Source organism: Rhincodon typus, chromosome 20, assembly GCF_021869965.1.
Source record: "Rhincodon typus isolate 14 chromosome 20, sRhiTyp1.1, whole genome shotgun sequence".
NCBI classification, from domain to species: domain Eukaryota; kingdom Metazoa; phylum Chordata; class Chondrichthyes; order Orectolobiformes; family Rhincodontidae; genus Rhincodon; species Rhincodon typus.
Genome location: NC_063351.1, coordinates 47,870,637 through 47,888,713, shown reverse-complemented (window position 1 = coordinate 47,888,713; position 18,077 = coordinate 47,870,637). Strand labels below are relative to the sequence as shown.

Genomic DNA, 18,077 nt, shown 5'->3' with positions numbered 1-18,077 from the left:
ACGAGGGGGATTCTTTTTTGGTTCTTATTGCGTGGACGGGGTGTGAGCAACTTTACCTTTTCACATTTCATAAAGTGTTGATTTTGCTAACTCGAGAACGTTCGGTTAAATTAGTTCTTTCTAAAACATGAACTCATTTGGTCCAGGAGAAACACAAGGGAGGGAACCTTTAAGAAATTAACCCCATTGTGACCAGCTAATGGGGCAGGTGAATAAAGAAAAGGAGTCAGTTCATCCCTTCCATCCCATGGAGCACAACAACTTGGGGTATCCCTTCTAGAACTGTACTATCTTGGGGAAGATTATCCTGGGTCTGGTCATATCAAGTGGACGGTGTAGCTGTGTTACTGCTGTACCAGGGAATCTGTACATTGGGTAATTTGTGTAGAGCTGTGCATTTTTCCCAGAACATGGTGAATCACTCACATACACTGCCAGCGATTAAAGAATTTAACTCCGAAAGGCTGCAGATTTGTACACATAGAGTCTTGGAGTCATACAGCACAGAAACAGACCCTTCGGTCCAACCAGTCCATGCCAAACATAATCTCAAATTAAACTAGTCCCACCTGCCTGCTCCTGGCCCATATCCCTCCAAACCTTTCCTATTCATGCACTTGTTTAAGTGCCTTTTAAACGTTGTAATTGTACCCACATCCGTCACTTCCTCAGGAAGTTCATTCCACACGTGAACCACTTGCTGTGTAAAAAAATTGCCCCTCATGTCTTTTTAAAATCTCTCTCCCCTCACCTTTAAAATACGCCCCCTAGTCTTGAAATCCCTCATCCTCGGGAAAAGGCACCAATCTATACCCCTCGTGATTTTGTAAAGCTCTATTCGCTCACCTCTCAACCTCCTACGCTCCAGTGAAAAAAAGTCCCAGCCTAACCAGCCTTTCTTTATAACTCAAACCTTCCATATCTAGCAACATCCTGGTAAATCCCTTCTGAACTCTCTCCAGCTTAATAATGTCCTTCCTATAATTTACGTGGATGTTTCCCTTGGCATCTGCTGTAAGTGTCATCTCTCCCTTCTGTTTTAATTAACCTTATTTAAAGTTCGAGTCTATTTTCACTGGAAGCAAGGTAAGAATTTTACAAGTGTGAATTCAGCAGCGAGTTGAAAAATCTGTGACAGGCTGTAAGGGCTGGGGATCGGGGGGAGCATTCAATTTCATGAAAGGTTGTACTTTTACACATGGTAGCCTCCTTAATGTTGCTCCCTTACTCATGCCAGAAACAGACCTGATAAAGTAACTCCTCTTTAAAAGTAAAAACCGAAAGAACTGCGGATGTTGTAAATCAGGAACAAAAACAGAAGTTGCTGGAAAACCTCAGCAGGTCTGGCAGCATCCGTGAAGGAAATAACAAAGTTAACGTTTCGGGTCTGGTGAGTTTTGAGGAAGGGTCTAGGCCCGAAACGTCAGCCTTCCTGCTCCTATGATGCTGCTTGGCCTGCTGTGTTCATCCAGCTCTGCAGCTTGTTGTCTCTGAGCTTTTCCAGCAACCTAGTTTATGTTCCTCTTTTAAAAAGTACTTAACTGACTAGAAAGCACTGAGGTCATCAAGATGCAAAATGTTTCTTCCTTTGAAAACAAAGTTCTGCAGATGCTGGGAATCTGAAATCAAAAAAACAGTGTTGCTGGAGAAACTCAACAGGTTTTGTAGCAGCTGAAGACTGAGAGCAATTTTCTGTCCAAAGTTTTGAGTCCAGCCCTTTCTGTTTTGTTTTCCTACTTTCTTTGTTAGTTTCAGATCAGAAGGTTGGCATTGAAAAGAAAACTCCCATCGTGATCTGAACTCGGTGTATGCTTCCCATCTTCTTCCTGAGTAGGAAGACCACAAGTCTGTGAAATTTATCTTCCCAAACCTCACATCCCACTGTCTCTATGGCGAACAGCAGGGACCTTCCTCAGGGAAAACGAAGAAAACATTGCAGATGTGACCCTGCCCTCAGCAAACCGCAGACTGAGTAGCAGGGCGCACAGATCGTAGTAAGGATAGAGTATCAGAACGTAGGGGAAAGATGAGAAGTGACAAAATAAATAGTCTCAGGACTTACGAAGGTTTCAGTAAATATTATTTGCCCTGGAATTCATTCCTCAGCTCAACTCCTCAATCTGGATTGACTCCAGGTCTGTCTCCTCAGTACAGATTCCTTCACTCACCCCATTCCACTCACTTCAGTTCTGTTGGAACAGGACTTTGCGACTGAATCCAACTCCAGTAACTCATGGGCCGAATGGCCTCCTTGGGCGCTGTAACATTTCTGTGATTCTGTAAGACAGGGGCTTGCCTTGATGTAGTGCCTTATCCTGAGGACATCACATAACAGCTTTGCTGCCTCTGAATTGTTGTTTGAAAATTTTATCGTCATTGTTGTTTATGGGTAAACACTTCAAACAATTTCCGACACAGGTCGATTCCACAAACCACAATGGCGATGACCTTCTGTTTTTATGGTGGTGTCTGATAGTTTAACATAACCCAGGACCATGAGAAAATGAACAAGTGCAATGAGTTACAGTAAAGTCCATCTCAACAGCCAGATGATTGGCAGTTTACCCAAGACTACATCTAGATCAAGTACTCTGTTGATGGTCACAATGGTCCGCATTTACTCAGCACAGTATTTACACTTACCATTGCGATAGAAACACTCCATAGAATATTGTGTTTTGCCAGTTTCCTTGGTTCAGAACATAAATACTCTTCAGGATGTTGAAGTGGAAGCCAAACTCTGGGATGGAACACACAACCCGGGTCTGCAGGAAGGATGTCCATTTCCTCTGTAGTATTCTCATTCCTCCTTCATCACTCTGTGACACAAACAGATTCAATATGGGGAGATATATACTGCATCGATATCTGTACACTGTTACATCCTAGCCATTTCCTAGTAGTCAGCCATCAGCCCGTTCCCAAATTTCCCATTGATTCCTCTGATTCCAAAACAACATTTCCGTTTCTATACAACAATATAAAGCACCATCCATTAGACTTCAGGAAAGCGGAGCATTTATAGAGACATTAGCAAGCAGCAGGGGCCACTCGGCCCATCAAGTCCATGCCAGCCCTCTGCAACAGAAGCTCAGCTAGCCCCACTCCCCTGCCTTCTCCCTGTAGCTTTGCACAATTTTTCTCTCCATAGAAAGATTCAAACCTCTTCTGGAAGCCACAACTGAATCCGACTTGATGAAGCAGAGCTTTCCAGTCCTTTGTGTGAACAGGTTTCCCCTCATGTCGCTACAGATTCTTTTGAAATCAGGTGGCCTCTGGTTCTCTACCTGTCCTCCGGTGGAAACAGTGAGCCAATAATTACAGAGGGGTGGGGGAATGGACTACTGACCCTGCCATAGCCACCTCACCCCCCAACTCACCCGCCCACCCCCTGGGGAAGGAACACTGGCAAGGCCAGGAGGTAATTGTCCCTCAGCCATTATGCGCTCTGGATGAGGCCAATTACCGAAATATGGTACTTCCCCCACCAACCCCCAACCCCCCACTCAAACTGACTGACGGAGGTGTCCCAGCCTCTGGCCAATCAGATTTACCACCATTACTGGTAATGCCACAGACCTGCAGCGTTCCTAGCTTCTGACCTGCTCTTGTAGCCATTCAATTTCGAGTCATAGAGTTATACAGCATGAAAACAGACCCTTCGGTGCAATTTGTCCATGTTGACCAGGTTTCCCAAACTATCCTAGTCCCATTTGCCTGTGTTTGGCCCAAATTCCTCTAAACCTTTCCTATCCAGGTATCTGTCCAAGCATCTTTTAAATGTTGCAAATGTACCTGCATCTACTGCTTCCTCCACCAGCTCATTCCATACACGCACCACCCTCTATGTGAAAAAAGTAGCCCTTCAGGTCCCTTTTAAATCTTTCCCCTCTCACCTTAAACCTATGCCCTCTAGTTCTGGACTCCCCCACCCTGAGGGACCTTGGCTATTCACCCTATCCATGCCCCTCATGATTTTATAAACCTCTATCAGGTTACCTCTCAACCTCCTACATAGTGGGGAATTCAGTGATTGTGAATTTTGTTTTCTTTATTCATTAATGGGATGAGGACATCACTGGCCAGGCAGCATTTATTGCCCACCCCTGATTGCCCAGAGGGCTGTTAAGAGTCCACCACATTGCTGTGGGTCTGGAGTCACATGTAAGCCAGACCAGGTGAGGATGGCAGTTTCCTTCCCTAAAGGGCATTAGTGAACCAGACGGGTTTTTCCTGACAATCAGCAATGGATTCATGGTCATCATTAGACTCTCAGTTCCAGATATTTATTGAATTCAAATTCCACCATCTGCCGTGGCAGGATTTGAACCCAGGTCCCCAGAATCTTTCAACTCAGTACCCAGTCCCCACTTTCTCCACATATCCTTTGCTTCCTTTAGCCTCAAGAGCTACATCCAGCTGGGATCAACTAGCTCAAATGGTTGGACGGCTGGTTTGCGAAGCAGTGTGATGCCAACAGCGTGGGTTTGATTCGTGTACCAGCTGAGAGTGCCATAAAGGAGTCTCCTTCTCTACCTCTCCCCTTGGGTGAAGCCACTGCCAGTTATCTCTCTCTCTCTAATGAATCTGGTAGGACCATCGTCATTTCCCTTACTTTTCCTTAAAACCATACAATGTTTCATCCTTGACTGCTTTCTGTGGGAGTGAATTCCACAGGCTCAGTGCTCTCAGGTTGCAGAAATTTCTCCTCAATCCCAGTCCTCAATTACCTAACCCCTTACCCTTAGACCGTGATCCAACAAAGATGCATCAGGCATCACAGCCACTAATATAGAGCCTCAGTGCATTGTTGGTCCTAGTGAATAGCCCATGGGACACTCTGTATGTTGCTGCTACCTACTCCAGCACTCAGTTACAGACTGGCTGCTCGCTCACACGAACAGACATTTCTGCATTTACTGAGTTAATGTGACAGTGATGTGTTTACAATGTATTCAAATTACATTTATTCACAGAAAACAATGGGACTATTCACTCGATCAGCACCACACCCACTTGAGAAGTCAAATTTCAAAATTCTAAATGACAGGCTGCCAGAAAACAGAGACAACATATCTCTCTCAACACCAAATATTTCAGATCTGTTCAGCATATGGACAGAAAGTAGGCACAACACTGTCAAGTAGAAGAGAGATAACAAGGTGTAGAGCTGGATGAACACAGCAGGCCAAGCAGCATCATAGGAGCAGGAAGGCTGACGTTTCAGGCCTAGAGTCAAGTAGAATTTTTGTTTTGCAGAAGTCCTTTTAATTATGATAGAACTATACACTGGAACCTTTATACCACTGATTGTTTACACAAAGAAAACATTCTCCCGTCATATAGAGTGACTGAGGCACACAGACCAGGAAAATCCCAGTCTTCACCACACAATAGTGAGTCTAAAATGATTAAAATGACAGACCGCACAGTCTAGGCTTGTATTTGCCTCAGTATCTGAGATTAAAGGATGATCCAGTTGGGCTGATGGAGATGACCAAAGGGACTGATACTTTCTCACTATCTGCCCTACCTCCCCTCCTGAGGGGCACGAGAGAGGGGCAGAATAAGGACCAGATTTTTAAAACAGGGCATCATTGGAATGGAAGCCGAGCCCAGTCTCTGAGCACCAATAGGCAAATGGGACAATGGAGTTTATATTCAGGAGTACACTGGGGGGGTTTACTCCAACAAAAAAGTACCTCAGCTCATACAAGAAAGCATTGGATGATTATTCAGATAAAATAATGTGCAAGGGTATGGGGGAGAAAAGCGAGAAATGGGCCCTGGGTCAGTCAATGAGCCAGCAGAAGCACAATGGGCCAAATGGCCTCGTTTGCACCATAACACATCAGTGATTCTGTTCATGGGTAGTAAATGTAGTGTAGAGTTTCAGATCGCTCCCATTCTCTGTGACCAAACTCTATTCTGGTGCAAAGCATTAAACACACACCCATTTCAACATTAATTGCTGACAATGAATTGCTGACTCTCATTGTAAAGCACTCGAGGCCTAATGATACTGACGCTGTCGTGTGAGTCCCCAGCTTTATGACAGGAGAACGTCCCTCCTTTCTAAACTCAAATTGGCTAAAAACGTAAATGAGCTTAAACCTCCATGCTCTGCTGGATGTGGATATATTTAGAATGATTTCTATTTAAACACTGGTTGTCAGGGAGACCTTTGCGGAATAAATAGAAGACCTGAGGACTGAATTAGCATTTGCAATTGAGATGATTTAATTGTTGGAAGCTGCTGGGTTAAAGACCATCTCTCAGAGATGTTAGCACAGCCCCCTTGCAGGGCAGCATTGTATCATCACTCCATTTAGAAATGAAACAATGGAAATGGGACTGGAAGGAAAACAGTGCTGGAGGTAAGGATAACAAGGTGTGGAGCTGGATGAACACAGCAGGCCAAGCAGCATCAGAGGAGCAGGAAAGCTGACGTTTCAGGTCTGGACCCTTCTTCAGAAAAATGCCAATACGATGAATTTTTCTGAAGAAGGGTCCAGACCCGAAATGTCAGCCTTCCTGCTCCTCTGATGCTGCTTGGGCAGCTGTGTTCATCCAGCTCTACACCTTGTTATCTCTGGAGATAAAGATAGCTGTTGGGATGGTACGAAGTAAGTAAGTGACACTAATGGTGAAGCTGTAAGGGACATTGGTGAAACTGATGAGTTTTAGACCAATCCTGCAGATTTAGTGATGTCGTTAATGAGGTGTATTGCCATTTCAATCCAAATTTAAACTTAAATGGAATTTATATCCCCCCAGCTGCCACAATGGGATTTGAACCCTGTAGAGTTTGTTACAACCCTCCCTGCCAATTGGCCAGGATTGGAAAATTATCAATTCAATAAAAAGGAGCATTTTCCTCACTTTTCCCCCAAATTGTACAAAAGCAGCGCTGCTTTGTGTTCGGCTGAGCAGTCAGTCACAAATTGTTATTGCCCCTGACTGACCTGAGATGTTATACAGACTCCTATTGACATCACAGGGGCCAGTTAGCATCTTAAAATGATCCACTGCCTGAGTTAGGGTTGGGGGGGAGAGGGCTGAGTTTCATGGACACACTTGCCCTTCTAAACGGAACAAGAGTCTATTGAGCCATCTTTCATTCTCCACTGAACATCATTGGCTAAGGGACAGGTTGGGGTGGGGGGGGAGCATGGAGTATGGTCCTCAGTATTCACAGCACCCACCACCCCTCCAATCCAAATTCAGCCCAGAGTCACTATCTCTCTCTCCCACCACTGCCCACTGCAAGGAGCTGCCCAGGGGCACTGCTCAATGGCCAGCTCTGCTTTCCCGGCCTTCAACCCCACTCCCAACCTATGACCTCTCCTTTCTGGCCTTTGACCCTACGGCCGACGTATGTCTCTACTCCCAGCATATGATCCCGCTCCTGACCTGTGACTCCACTCTCGGCCCTCAGCTCCACTCCCAACCTAAGACCTTGCTCCTGGATTGAGAAACCCAGGCTCCCCCAGACACACAGAAATTCAGTTTCAGTTGGACATCTCTGCGAGTTTAGACAATGACATCATTGACATATGTGATATTGGCCGCACACACGTGGGTTCACTTGAGCTTAGGGATGTCTGTCGCCAGTAATTCACATCACATCCTTTGATCCCTTTAGACACCTTTAGATCCAACTCCTTGAAATCACACAATGCTTTGGCCTCAACCCCTTTCATTGGCAGCGAATTCCACAGACCCACCACTCTCTGGATGAAGACATTTCTCCTCATCTCAGTCCTCAGTGGTTCACCCCAAACTGCAACCTGTGGTTCTGACTCCCCCATCGTTGGGAACATCCATCCTCCAGGTTTCTATGAGACTCCCGCTTTGATCTTCTGACCTCCAGCGAATATAATCCTAACTTCATGCTGGGTCAACGCAGAATAATCACTTGCAAATCTGTTTCTTTTTCAGCTTTGCTGAAGTAACTCATTCTGCATATACACAAATTTCCTGTTCAAAACAAGCATTATATTAATCTACATTACAATCCATCTGCTATTCCTCGGCTAATCTGCCTAACTGATTCCAATTCCCATCCATTAATCCTTTATAATTAAGTACAGGAAGAATTACAGGTGATAATTATGGACTCAGAATTGCAGATGTCAGATGAATTACTCTCAGTAGGGAAAGGACAGTGTACAAATCCTATGAAAGCTCAGTTTCACTTACTGTTAATAAGCCAATGTCATATAAAGAGAGACAGGATCTTTAAGCATTATATTCACCGATGTTTAGTAGAATGAGGGGAGATCTCACAGAGACTTATACAATTCTAACAGGACGAGACAGGGTAAATGCAGAAGGATGTTCCTGATGACTGGGGAGTGCGGAATCAGGAGTCACAATCTAAGGTTAACAAGGTGTAGAGCTGGATGAACACAGCAGGTCAAGCAGCATCAGAGGAGCAGGAAGGCTGACGTTTCGGGCCTAGACCCTTCTTCAGAAAAATCTAAGGTTACACAGGGTAGGCCATTTAAGACTGAGATGAGAAGAAATGTCTTCACCCAGAGAGTGGGTAGCCTGAGGAATTCTCTTCCACAGAAAGCAGTTGAGGCTAAAACATTGGATGTTTTCAGGAAGTTCTCAGAGCTAAAGGGATCAAAGGATATGGGAGAAAGTGGGGGCAGGGGACTGAGTTGGATCAGCCATGACCATGCTTGAAGGGCTGACTTGAAGGGTTGAATGGCCTAATTCTGCTCCTGTACCTTATGATTTGTGGCACTCCTATTTCTGTTACCTTTGCTGCTGGTGGTTCAAATTTGATATTAGCCACAGTCTGATCCCCTTAACTCCAAGTTGGGTCAATTTGAATTATCTGTCTAACGCAAAAGCGTTTTAAAGAACTTAAATTTATATGGCACCTTCACCATCCCAAAGCCATTTCTGGTCCAATGTGGGGAAATGTAGCAGCCAGTTTGTACGCAACAAGCAGCAACAGCCAGGTAATCCACTTCAGAGAAGATGGTTGAGGGATTAATGCTAGATAGGACTTTTCTGCTCCTTACTAAATAGTGCCATCTGAACCTTAATATTCCCCGACATATCAGAACAGACTGCAGCTCCACAAGGTCAGGTTTCTGCTGAAGAATTTTTCACCCAGAAAATTACGATTTAGCCAGAGTGGAAGTAGTTAGATAATTCAGAACTTATTCGTGAAGTAAATGAAAAATAGCCTCTAGTTAACAGGACTGCCTGGTGAATGGCTATAACTGTTACCTTTTCACATCGCAGTAACTTCTTATTAACTTCACAGTGAATTAAAATCAATTTCCACGCTTTTGTGCAACATTACAGCAGTAAATGTGACCTTTGGACTCCAATTTCTACGGGCCTGTCAGGATCAAGACCATTCTTGTGTTGAATGGTTACTGTGATTCATAGAATCCCTACAGTGTGGAAGCAGGCCATTCAGCCCATCGAATCCACACCGACCCTCCGAAGAGCATCCCACCCAGACCTACCCCCCTCTCAGTGCTAACCACCATGCCACCCATGATTGGAGATTACAGGCAGATGAAGCAGCTTCAATGTTTTAATGTCAATGTATTATTCAACACAGTGACACAGATTTACAGCCAGAGTGCCACTGAAAGAAGACTGCATGGATGACGCAAGACAGTTCTCAACCTGATGTCCAGATCGTGTTTTAGTATCAATCCCATATTCAGGTCTTGCACCTAAGGCACATTGCTAAAACATTAATGCACCCTTAGAAATGTAACAAAGACAGAAAGCTGGTAATTCTCTGGTATTTTCTGAAGAAGGGTCTAGGCCCGAAACGTCAGCTTTCCTGCTCTTCTGATGCTGCCTGGTAGTAGGTAGGAGATGGGGGTGGGGCTTGAGGTGGGAGGAGGGAATAGGTGGGAGGAAGGACAGGTTAGGGAGGCGGGGATGAGCTGGGCTAGTTTTGGGATGCGGTAGGGGATGGGGAGTTTTGGAGAGTGATGATTGAATCTGTTTCCGCACAGTGCATTCCAGACGAAAGCAACTCTGAGCACAAATAAAAAAAAAGCACATGTTCCTGCCCTGGATTATTTGGCCAATTCCCTTATCCTGTTGTAAACATAGCTTCCACAATGCATTGCAACCTGCAAGAAAATGATTGACAGCTGCTGCCTGAGCAGACAACAATGTTGATTGGCTGAGGTGAAGTAGAGTGGGAGAAATGGGTTATCCAGCTGGAACGTCTACAGAATTCTCAAATAGAACAGGTAGCAGTTTGAAAAGGAGATCCGATGACTGTCTGCAAGGAACGCTCTCTCTTGGCTTGACCCAATGACCCTACACCACAGGGAAATGTCATCCAGGCATTCTGATCAGATTCCCCATGTGACTCCTCCTGGGTCTGGCATATTGGGTGGGGGACAGAATCGGATTTGACTGTGATCATAACATCCTGTAAGAGCACCCCCCACCTCCACTGACCTCCAACGCCTCACAACTGGCCAGCTCACCACTTAAAGAATTCCACTGACAGGATCTTGTCACTTGCCCAGCTCTTTGATGGGGTAGGAAATGTACAATGTATAATTATACAGAATATACAATGAAGAAACAAGCCATTCAACCCAAGCAGGTTGTGCAGGTGTTTATCATTGACTTGAATGTCCCCCATTATGTGCCTTATCCATCTTCACTTTAAATACATCCACCTCAACCACTTCCCTCCCCCACCTTCCTACCACCCCCTAGACCAAGATGTTCCTACTGAATTCTTTAGTAGATTTCCTGATGATGATCTTGTAGGAATGGCCTCCTGCACTGGCCAGCAGAGACAGATCTGACAACGAGCCAGAACTATACTGTCTCTAAAGCTCCAGCTCATCTGAGGAAAAGCCTGACTAACCGAGCGAGTTTCTACAGATAGTCAGCAGGCGTGAATCATGATGGTAGAGATTTGACACCATGAGGAAATGTCAAACCCGTTCGTTAGTTGGCAGGAAACCACAGCATTCCACAGGAGTGTGGCTCAATTACTGCACACGTACATCCTTGCGGTACATTAAACAGCCAGTCAAGTTATAGTTCATAGAATCCCTACAGTGAGGAAACAGGCCCTTCGGCCCAACAAGTCCACACCAAACCTCACAGTATCCCACCCAGACCCATGCCCCTATAACCTACACATCCCTGAACACTATGGTCAATTTAGCATGGCCAATCCACCTAACCTGCCCATCTTTGGACTGTGGGAGGAAACCGGAGCACCGAGAAGAAACCCACGCAGACACGGGGAGAATGTGCAAACTCCACACAGACAGTCACCCGAGGGTGGAATCGAACCTGGATCCCTGGCGCTGTGAGGCAGCAGTGCTAACCCCCGTGCCGCCCCAAGTCAAATGAGAATGCCCATTATTTTTCTCCACGAAATGTGGGTTTCCTCCGGGTGCTCCAGTTTCCTCCCACAGTCCAAAGATGTGCAGGCTGGGTGGATTGGCCGTGGGAAATTGCCTGTAGTGTTCAGCGATGTGTAGATTAGGTGGGTTGGGTCTGAGTGGGATGCTCTGTGGGTCGGTGTGAACTTGTTAGGCCAAAGGGCCTATTTCCACACTGTAGGGATACTATGATTTATGATCTATGTTTATGATAGTGTCTGCTGAGCAGACCAACATTAGTATTTTATTCAGAGCACGTCTGTGTTGCTGGTTTATCTCCCTAAGCCCTACTCACCAAGAACACTCTCTGTATCTTGGAATGGTGCAGGGAGTTAGTCTGACCCAGGTCCCCAGTGCAGCTGCCAGGAGCTGTAACTTTTCTTACTTTGGTCATGGGACATGGGCATCACTGGTTGGGTCCAGCATTTCTTGCCTGTCCCTAGTTGCCCCTTGAGAAGGTGGGGGTGAGCTGCCTTCTTGAACCGCTGCAGTCCACCTGCTGTGGGTTGACCCATAACGAGGGAGGGAATTCCAGGATTTTGACCCAGCGACAGTGAAGGAACAGCGATATATTTCCAAGTCAGGATGGTGAGTGGCTTGGAGGGGAACTTGCAGGGGGTGGTGTTCCCATGTATCTACTGCCCGTGTCCTTCTCGATGGAAGTGGCTGTGCGTTTGGAAGGTGCTGTCTGAGGATCTTTAGTGAATTTCTGCAGTGCATCTTGTAGATAGTACACACTGCTGCTACTGAGCGTCGGTGGTGGAGGGAGTGGATGCTTGTGGATGTGGTGCCAATCAAGTGGGCTGCTTTGTCCTGGATGGTGTCAAGCTTCTTGAGTGTTGTTGGGGCTGCACTCATCCAGGCAAGTGGGGAGTATTCCATCACACTCCTGACTTGTGCCTTGTTAGGTATACTGCATTGAGTAGCTCACCTCCTGATCTTGTCAGGCTTTGGGGAGTCAGGAGGTGAGTTACTCACCACAGTATTCCCAGCCTCTGACCTGCTCTTGTACCCACTATGTTTATGTGGTGAGTCCAGTTGAGTTTCTGCACAATAGTAACCCCCAGGATGTTGATAGTGGGGGACGTGTACAAAAGTGCAGCCTGTTGGTCACTCCCAGTGAATGATGACCTATGCTTAGCATCTTCCCTGTGGCAGTGGCACCCAGGATTGGAAATTCAGGGCAGCTTTAAATCTCCACCCTGCCTGTGTGAGATACCTCAAAGTTAGGGCTTCTCACTGTCCTGTAATAATCCAATTTACTGACAGATTATATACACAGTCCACACAAATCCTGACTTTCATGTTGGCTTGGCTAACCAAAACATTATTTAATGAATAATGTAATTAAAATGATTAACATAAACTATTTCACAACCAGTACTAAATATACTTATATGGTGTGACTAAAATGACTGATTACAATATGGACATTTTGTCTGAGTGCCTCTGAGTGGTAACTGTGTGACCTGGAAATCCTCATCCAAGGGCAATTAGAATCATAGAAATATAGAATCCCTACAGTTCAGATAGAGGCCTTTCAGCCCATCGAGTCTGCACCAACCCTCCGAAGAGCATCCCACCCAGACCCACCCTTTCCCTGTAACCCCATATTTCCCATGATCAATCCACCTAACCTGCACATCTTTGGACTTAAGAATAATCAAACGTGTCAATGTGGAACCGGTCTCAGGTATAGGTCAAACCAGCCTCTAAAGGACACTGGCGATTCAGACTGACTTGGTTCTGATAGTCCAACACACGCTGCATGGTTACTTTATTGATAGAGACATATTTTTAGGCTGAGGCAAAAATTCTCAAGTGGGATCAGACCTCCCACTCTTTGGAACCCCGGCCCAGCAACAGAACCACTTCACAATGGGACCTGACACTTGTTGCTTAGCACCGTCCCTGCACTTAATGTCTTCATCAATATTCGAGCTGAGATTGGACAGTGAAGAGGAAGGGACAATTGAACTCCATTGTATTTTGGAAGCTAATTTGTACCAAATTGAACACTCGTGTCAATCCAGAACAGCTTGGTGCTAATGCTAAGTTACATGAGGCCATCGTTGCAGTTGCCATAACTTTGATGGAATCCTCACAGAAACAGCAAATGGTGGCTTGCTCTTCTCCTTCCAACACAGAGGTTCAGGGCTGTTAGCGCGCACCTTCAGGTTCTGCAAACACTTGAGTGAAGATCCTGTCTCCAGGGACAGAGTCATCTGGCTACCTCAAACATGAGAGGTGTAGAAGAGAGAGAGAGAGAGAGGAACAGTGACATTCTGAGTGAGGCATGAGTTCTCTCACCCCCTACTCACCAGGAAATGGTGAGAACTGTGGATGAACGGGGAGAAACGTGGACTGATTGGCCATTGAGACATACACACTCTGTAAAGCCATAAGACATAGTAGGACCCAAAGCAGGCCCATCGAGTCTGCTCCACCATTCAATAAGATTGTGACTGATATGCTAATCCTCACCTTGACTTCCCTATCTTTTACCCATAACCCTCAACTGCTGAGCAATAAATAAGGTCCCACTTGGCTCACCGACAATGAAGGTACTTAACTGTTAAATTAACAGCCACTTAAGGGCCTCAGCTCATCACCTCCCCAATTACCTGTCCTCATGGTAGATGAGGAAAACAGCAGGTTTACTGACTGGGTAACCAAGACAACCTGGGCCCAATCGGAGACAGGATGGTCTCTAAAGTCCACCACACTGCCCTGGCCTCTCCCCACGACTGGGAGGATGAAATGAAAGAGACATGCTGCTTCCTTGAGGAGTAGGTCTCCACCTATTGTCTAGAGGAGCCAGAAACTGGTGGTGTCTGAGCAGATTGCTGGTCAGCTCTTGATAAGCTGAGAGGCCTGTGATCCAGAGAGGTTGCTCGGCACATGGGGATACTGAGTTATTCGACACTCATAGAATCCTGACAATGCTGATAGAGGCCATTCAGCCCATCAAGTTTTTTTTTCCTTTATTCATTCACGGGATGAGGGCGTCGCTGGCCAGGCTGCATTTATTGCCCATCCCTAATTGCCCAGAGGGCTGTTAAGAGTGAACCACATTGCTGTGGGTCTGGAGTCACATGTAGGTCAGACCAGGTAAGGATGGCAGCTTCCTTCCCTAAAAGGGACATTAGTGAAGCAGATGGGTTTTTCCTGACAATTGACAATGGATTCATGGTCATCATTAGATTCTTAATTCCAGATAGTTATTGAATTCAAATTCCACCATCTGCCATGGCAGGATTCAAACTCAGGTCCCCAGAACACTATCTGGGTCTCTGGATTAACAGTCCAGCGATAATACCACTAGGCTATCGCCTCCCCTGTTTGTACCAACCCTGAAGAACATGTCTCCCCTCGACCCTACACCCCCATTTACCACAGCTAACCCAACTCTTGGCACTACAGGGCAATTTAGCACGGCCAATCCACCTAGCCTGCACATCTTTGGACTGTGGGAGGAAACCAGAGCACCCAGAGGAAACCCATGCAGACACAGGGAAAATGTGCAAACTCCACACAGACAGTAACCAGAGGGTGGAATCAAACCTGGGGTCCCTGGCGCTGTGAGGCAGCAGTGCTAACCACTGAGCCACCATGTCAGGCAATGACACTCAACATGTCACTCTCTAAAAGCGAAAATCTTGGCTTTCTGTGATTCAAGCATCGACTCTACTTATCCATAGAGTCATAGAGGCTTACAGCACGGAAACAAACCCTTCAGTCCAATTAGTTCATGCCGACCAAGTTTTCCAAACTAAACTAATCCCACTTGCCTGTGTTTGGCCCATATGGCCCTAAACCTTTCCTATTCGTGTATCTGTCCCAATGTCTGTTAAATGATTTAACTGTACCTGCATCCACTACTTCCTCTGGCATTTCATTCTACATATGAACTACTGTCTTTGTGAAAAAGTTTCACCTCAGGTCCCTTTTAAATCTTTCTCTTCTCACCTTAAACCTATGCCCCCGAATTTTGAACGAGAATTGTGGATTCAAATCCTGTCACCACAGCAGCTAGAATCATAGAATCCCTACAGTGTGGAAAGGGGAGGAGTTAAATTGAGTTAATGAAATAAATCTGGAACAAAAAAAAAGGAACAGTAATTGTGCTCATGTAAACTACAGGAACTGTTGTAAAAGTCCATCTGGCACATTTTCCTTCAGGAAAGGCAATTGGACATTTTTGCACAGTACTCTGGCCTCTCTCTGACTTTGGACACACAGCAATGTGGTCAATTCTTAACTACTCTCCGAAATGACCTAGCAAGCCTAGGGCAGCACAGTGGCTCAGTGGCTCAGTGGTTAGCGCTGCTGTCTCTCAGCACCAGGGACCTGGGTTCAATTCCAGCCTTGGGCAACTGTGTGAAGTTTGCATGTTCTCCCTGTGGCTGCGTGGGTTTCCTCCCTCAGTCCAAAGATGTGCAGGTTAGGTGGATTGACCATACTATATACAGGTTTACAGCGATGTCTGGGTGGGGTGCTCTTTGAAGGATCAGTGTGGACTTGATGGGCTGAATGGTCTGCTTCCACAATGTAGGGATTCTATGATGAAGCCACTCAGTTGTGCAAGAAGGCAACTCACCAACACCTTTCCAAGGCCATTAAACAGTAACTTCCTGTGAATGAATGACTAAGAAAGTCATTATTTCTGTAGATTTGCGTTGTGCGTAAGGCCTGACTTCTGTATTGCAACATTGGCAGCTGTTGATAATAAGGCACAAAAGTCCAAGACTGAAATAAAAACTGCCCTTTACATTCGAAAGGGTGATCCTACCCAATAAAGTGCAGGTAGACTATTTGCTGTTACTGAGTTAGCTTGCTAATGTACATTGGTGGGCCAGACTGCCGTAATCACACTAGACAGCCAACTGTGCACAGTGCAGAGCTCAGCATTTTCAAACTGTGTCCAGCCTGTTCCATTTTAATGTGATGTCAAAGTTCTTTCCATATTAGAGCAGAGCAAGACTCTCATGAAACAAACACACTGGGTCTGGAGAGAGAAACAGAGTTAATGTTTCGAGTCTTTCTTCATACGAAGAGAGTCATACCAGAGTTGAAATGTTCACTCTGCTTCTCCACAGGTACTGCTAAACCTGCTGAATTTCTCCAACATTTTCTATGTTTGGTTCGGATTGCCAGCATCTGCAGGATTTTGCCTTTATTCCCGGACTCTCATGAGCTCAGGGTTTAAATTTAATGCTCCTTGTTCACTCCTAAAGCCTCATAGCTTCCAAAAATATGGCCATCCTGTTACACGAAGGATATTACTAAGCTAGAGAGGGTTTCAGAAGAGAGTTACCAGGATGGTGCTGGGTATGAAAGGTTTGAGTTATAAAGAAAGGCTGGATAGGCTGAGACTTTTTCCATTGGAGCGTAGGAAGTTGAGTGATGACCTTGTAGAGGTTTGTAAAATCATGAGGGGCATAGATAAGGTGAATGGCAGGTGTCTTTTCCCCAGGGTGAGGGATATTGTTAAGGTGAGAGGAAAAGAGATTTAAAATAGACATGAGGGGCAAATTTTTTTTACACAGAGAGTGGTTCGTGTGTGGAACTAACTTCCCGAGGAGGTGGTGGGTGTGGATACAGTCACAACATTTAAAAGACATTTGGATAGGTACATGAATAGGAAACGTTTGGAGGGATATGGACTAGGAGCGGGCGGGTGGGACTAGTTTAGTTTGGAATTATGTTCGGCACGGATTGGTTGGACCGAAGGGTCTGTTTCCATGCTGTATAACTCTATGACTCTAACTCCAACTCAGTGGTTGCTGAAGTCCTATCCATTTGTTAATTTTAGTGTCACATTGGACTCAGGTTACCGAGCTTTGGTGGTTTACTGCTGTTAATTCCGGTTTTCTGGTCTCAAACACTTTTTCTCCATCCTTTTCCGAATGTAAGAATATTGATACCTGCCTCACTAACTGTAATACACACACCTTTACCAATAGTACCTTCCACTGTCTCATAACTCTCTGTGAAATAGGTTTCACACACTCTCTAACATAAATCTTCAGCATTGAATCTTACAACCAGTCCTCAATCTCTCCATCACTGTGGACTAAATCGACCCAATACCTTCCCTGCTCTTGGTGTGGAGTTTTGTACGGGTCTCGAAACAGCTGGAACAGTGAAACTTGCCAGTTCCAAGTGGCTCTACACCAGCTGTGCCACCAGAAGGAGTACTCACAAGGTGGTTACTATATGCAGCTCCTGATACCAAATATCTCATTTAAGTTAAAGTATTGCCTCTAAACGGTGGGAATATAAAGAGGAAATGCTGGAGTACTCAACAGGGCAGGCGACATTGGTGGAGAGATAAACTGCCAGTGATTACTTTTTGGAAGAAGGCAATTCATCATGGCAACATTTCACCCAACAGGTGTACCCCTTTTAAAGAAGAACATTTACCTTGTGTGGAGTTAGATTTCCATCTTGCCTTTTAAGTGCAAATCTGCTGATTTTAATTTGCATCAGTCGTTATATTTTGGGTGCATTCTACATCTCCAGCTCCGTACTTGGGGAGTGAGTTATAAAGTACCCCATTCTCACTTTTGAACAGCGAGGAAAGATCCATTAGATCTGACAGAGGAACCAGGCTCCCGACCCAAAGCGTCAGCTTTGCTGCTCCTCTGATGCTGCCTGTGTTCCTCC

The 18,077-nt window shown here is 45.5% G+C and overlaps 2 protein-coding genes across 2 annotated transcripts in view; one reads left to right on the top strand and one right to left on the bottom strand.

Annotated features, from left to right (window-relative positions):
* The window catches only part of LOC109922201 (semaphorin-4G-like), a 27,906-nt gene extending 24,466 nt beyond the window's left edge, over positions 1–3,440 (bottom strand). Inside the window, exons 1-2 of the mRNA XM_048609232.1 lie at positions 3,381–3,440; positions 2,644–2,819 (exon numbers count right to left, since the gene is read on the bottom strand). Coding sequence (XP_048465189.1) covers positions 2,644–2,819; positions 3,381–3,440 — 236 coding nt within the window. The remainder of the gene's footprint in view (positions 1–2,643; positions 2,820–3,380) is intronic.
* A 3,176-nt stretch (positions 3,441–6,616) lies between these two features.
* LOC109925552 (semaphorin-4G-like) overlaps positions 6,617–18,077 on the top strand; it is a 29,661-nt gene continuing 18,200 nt past the window's right edge. The window contains exon 1 of the mRNA XM_048609231.1: positions 6,617–6,626. Within this exon, the coding sequence (XP_048465188.1) occupies positions 6,617–6,626 (10 nt within the window). The remainder of the gene's footprint in view (positions 6,627–18,077) is intronic.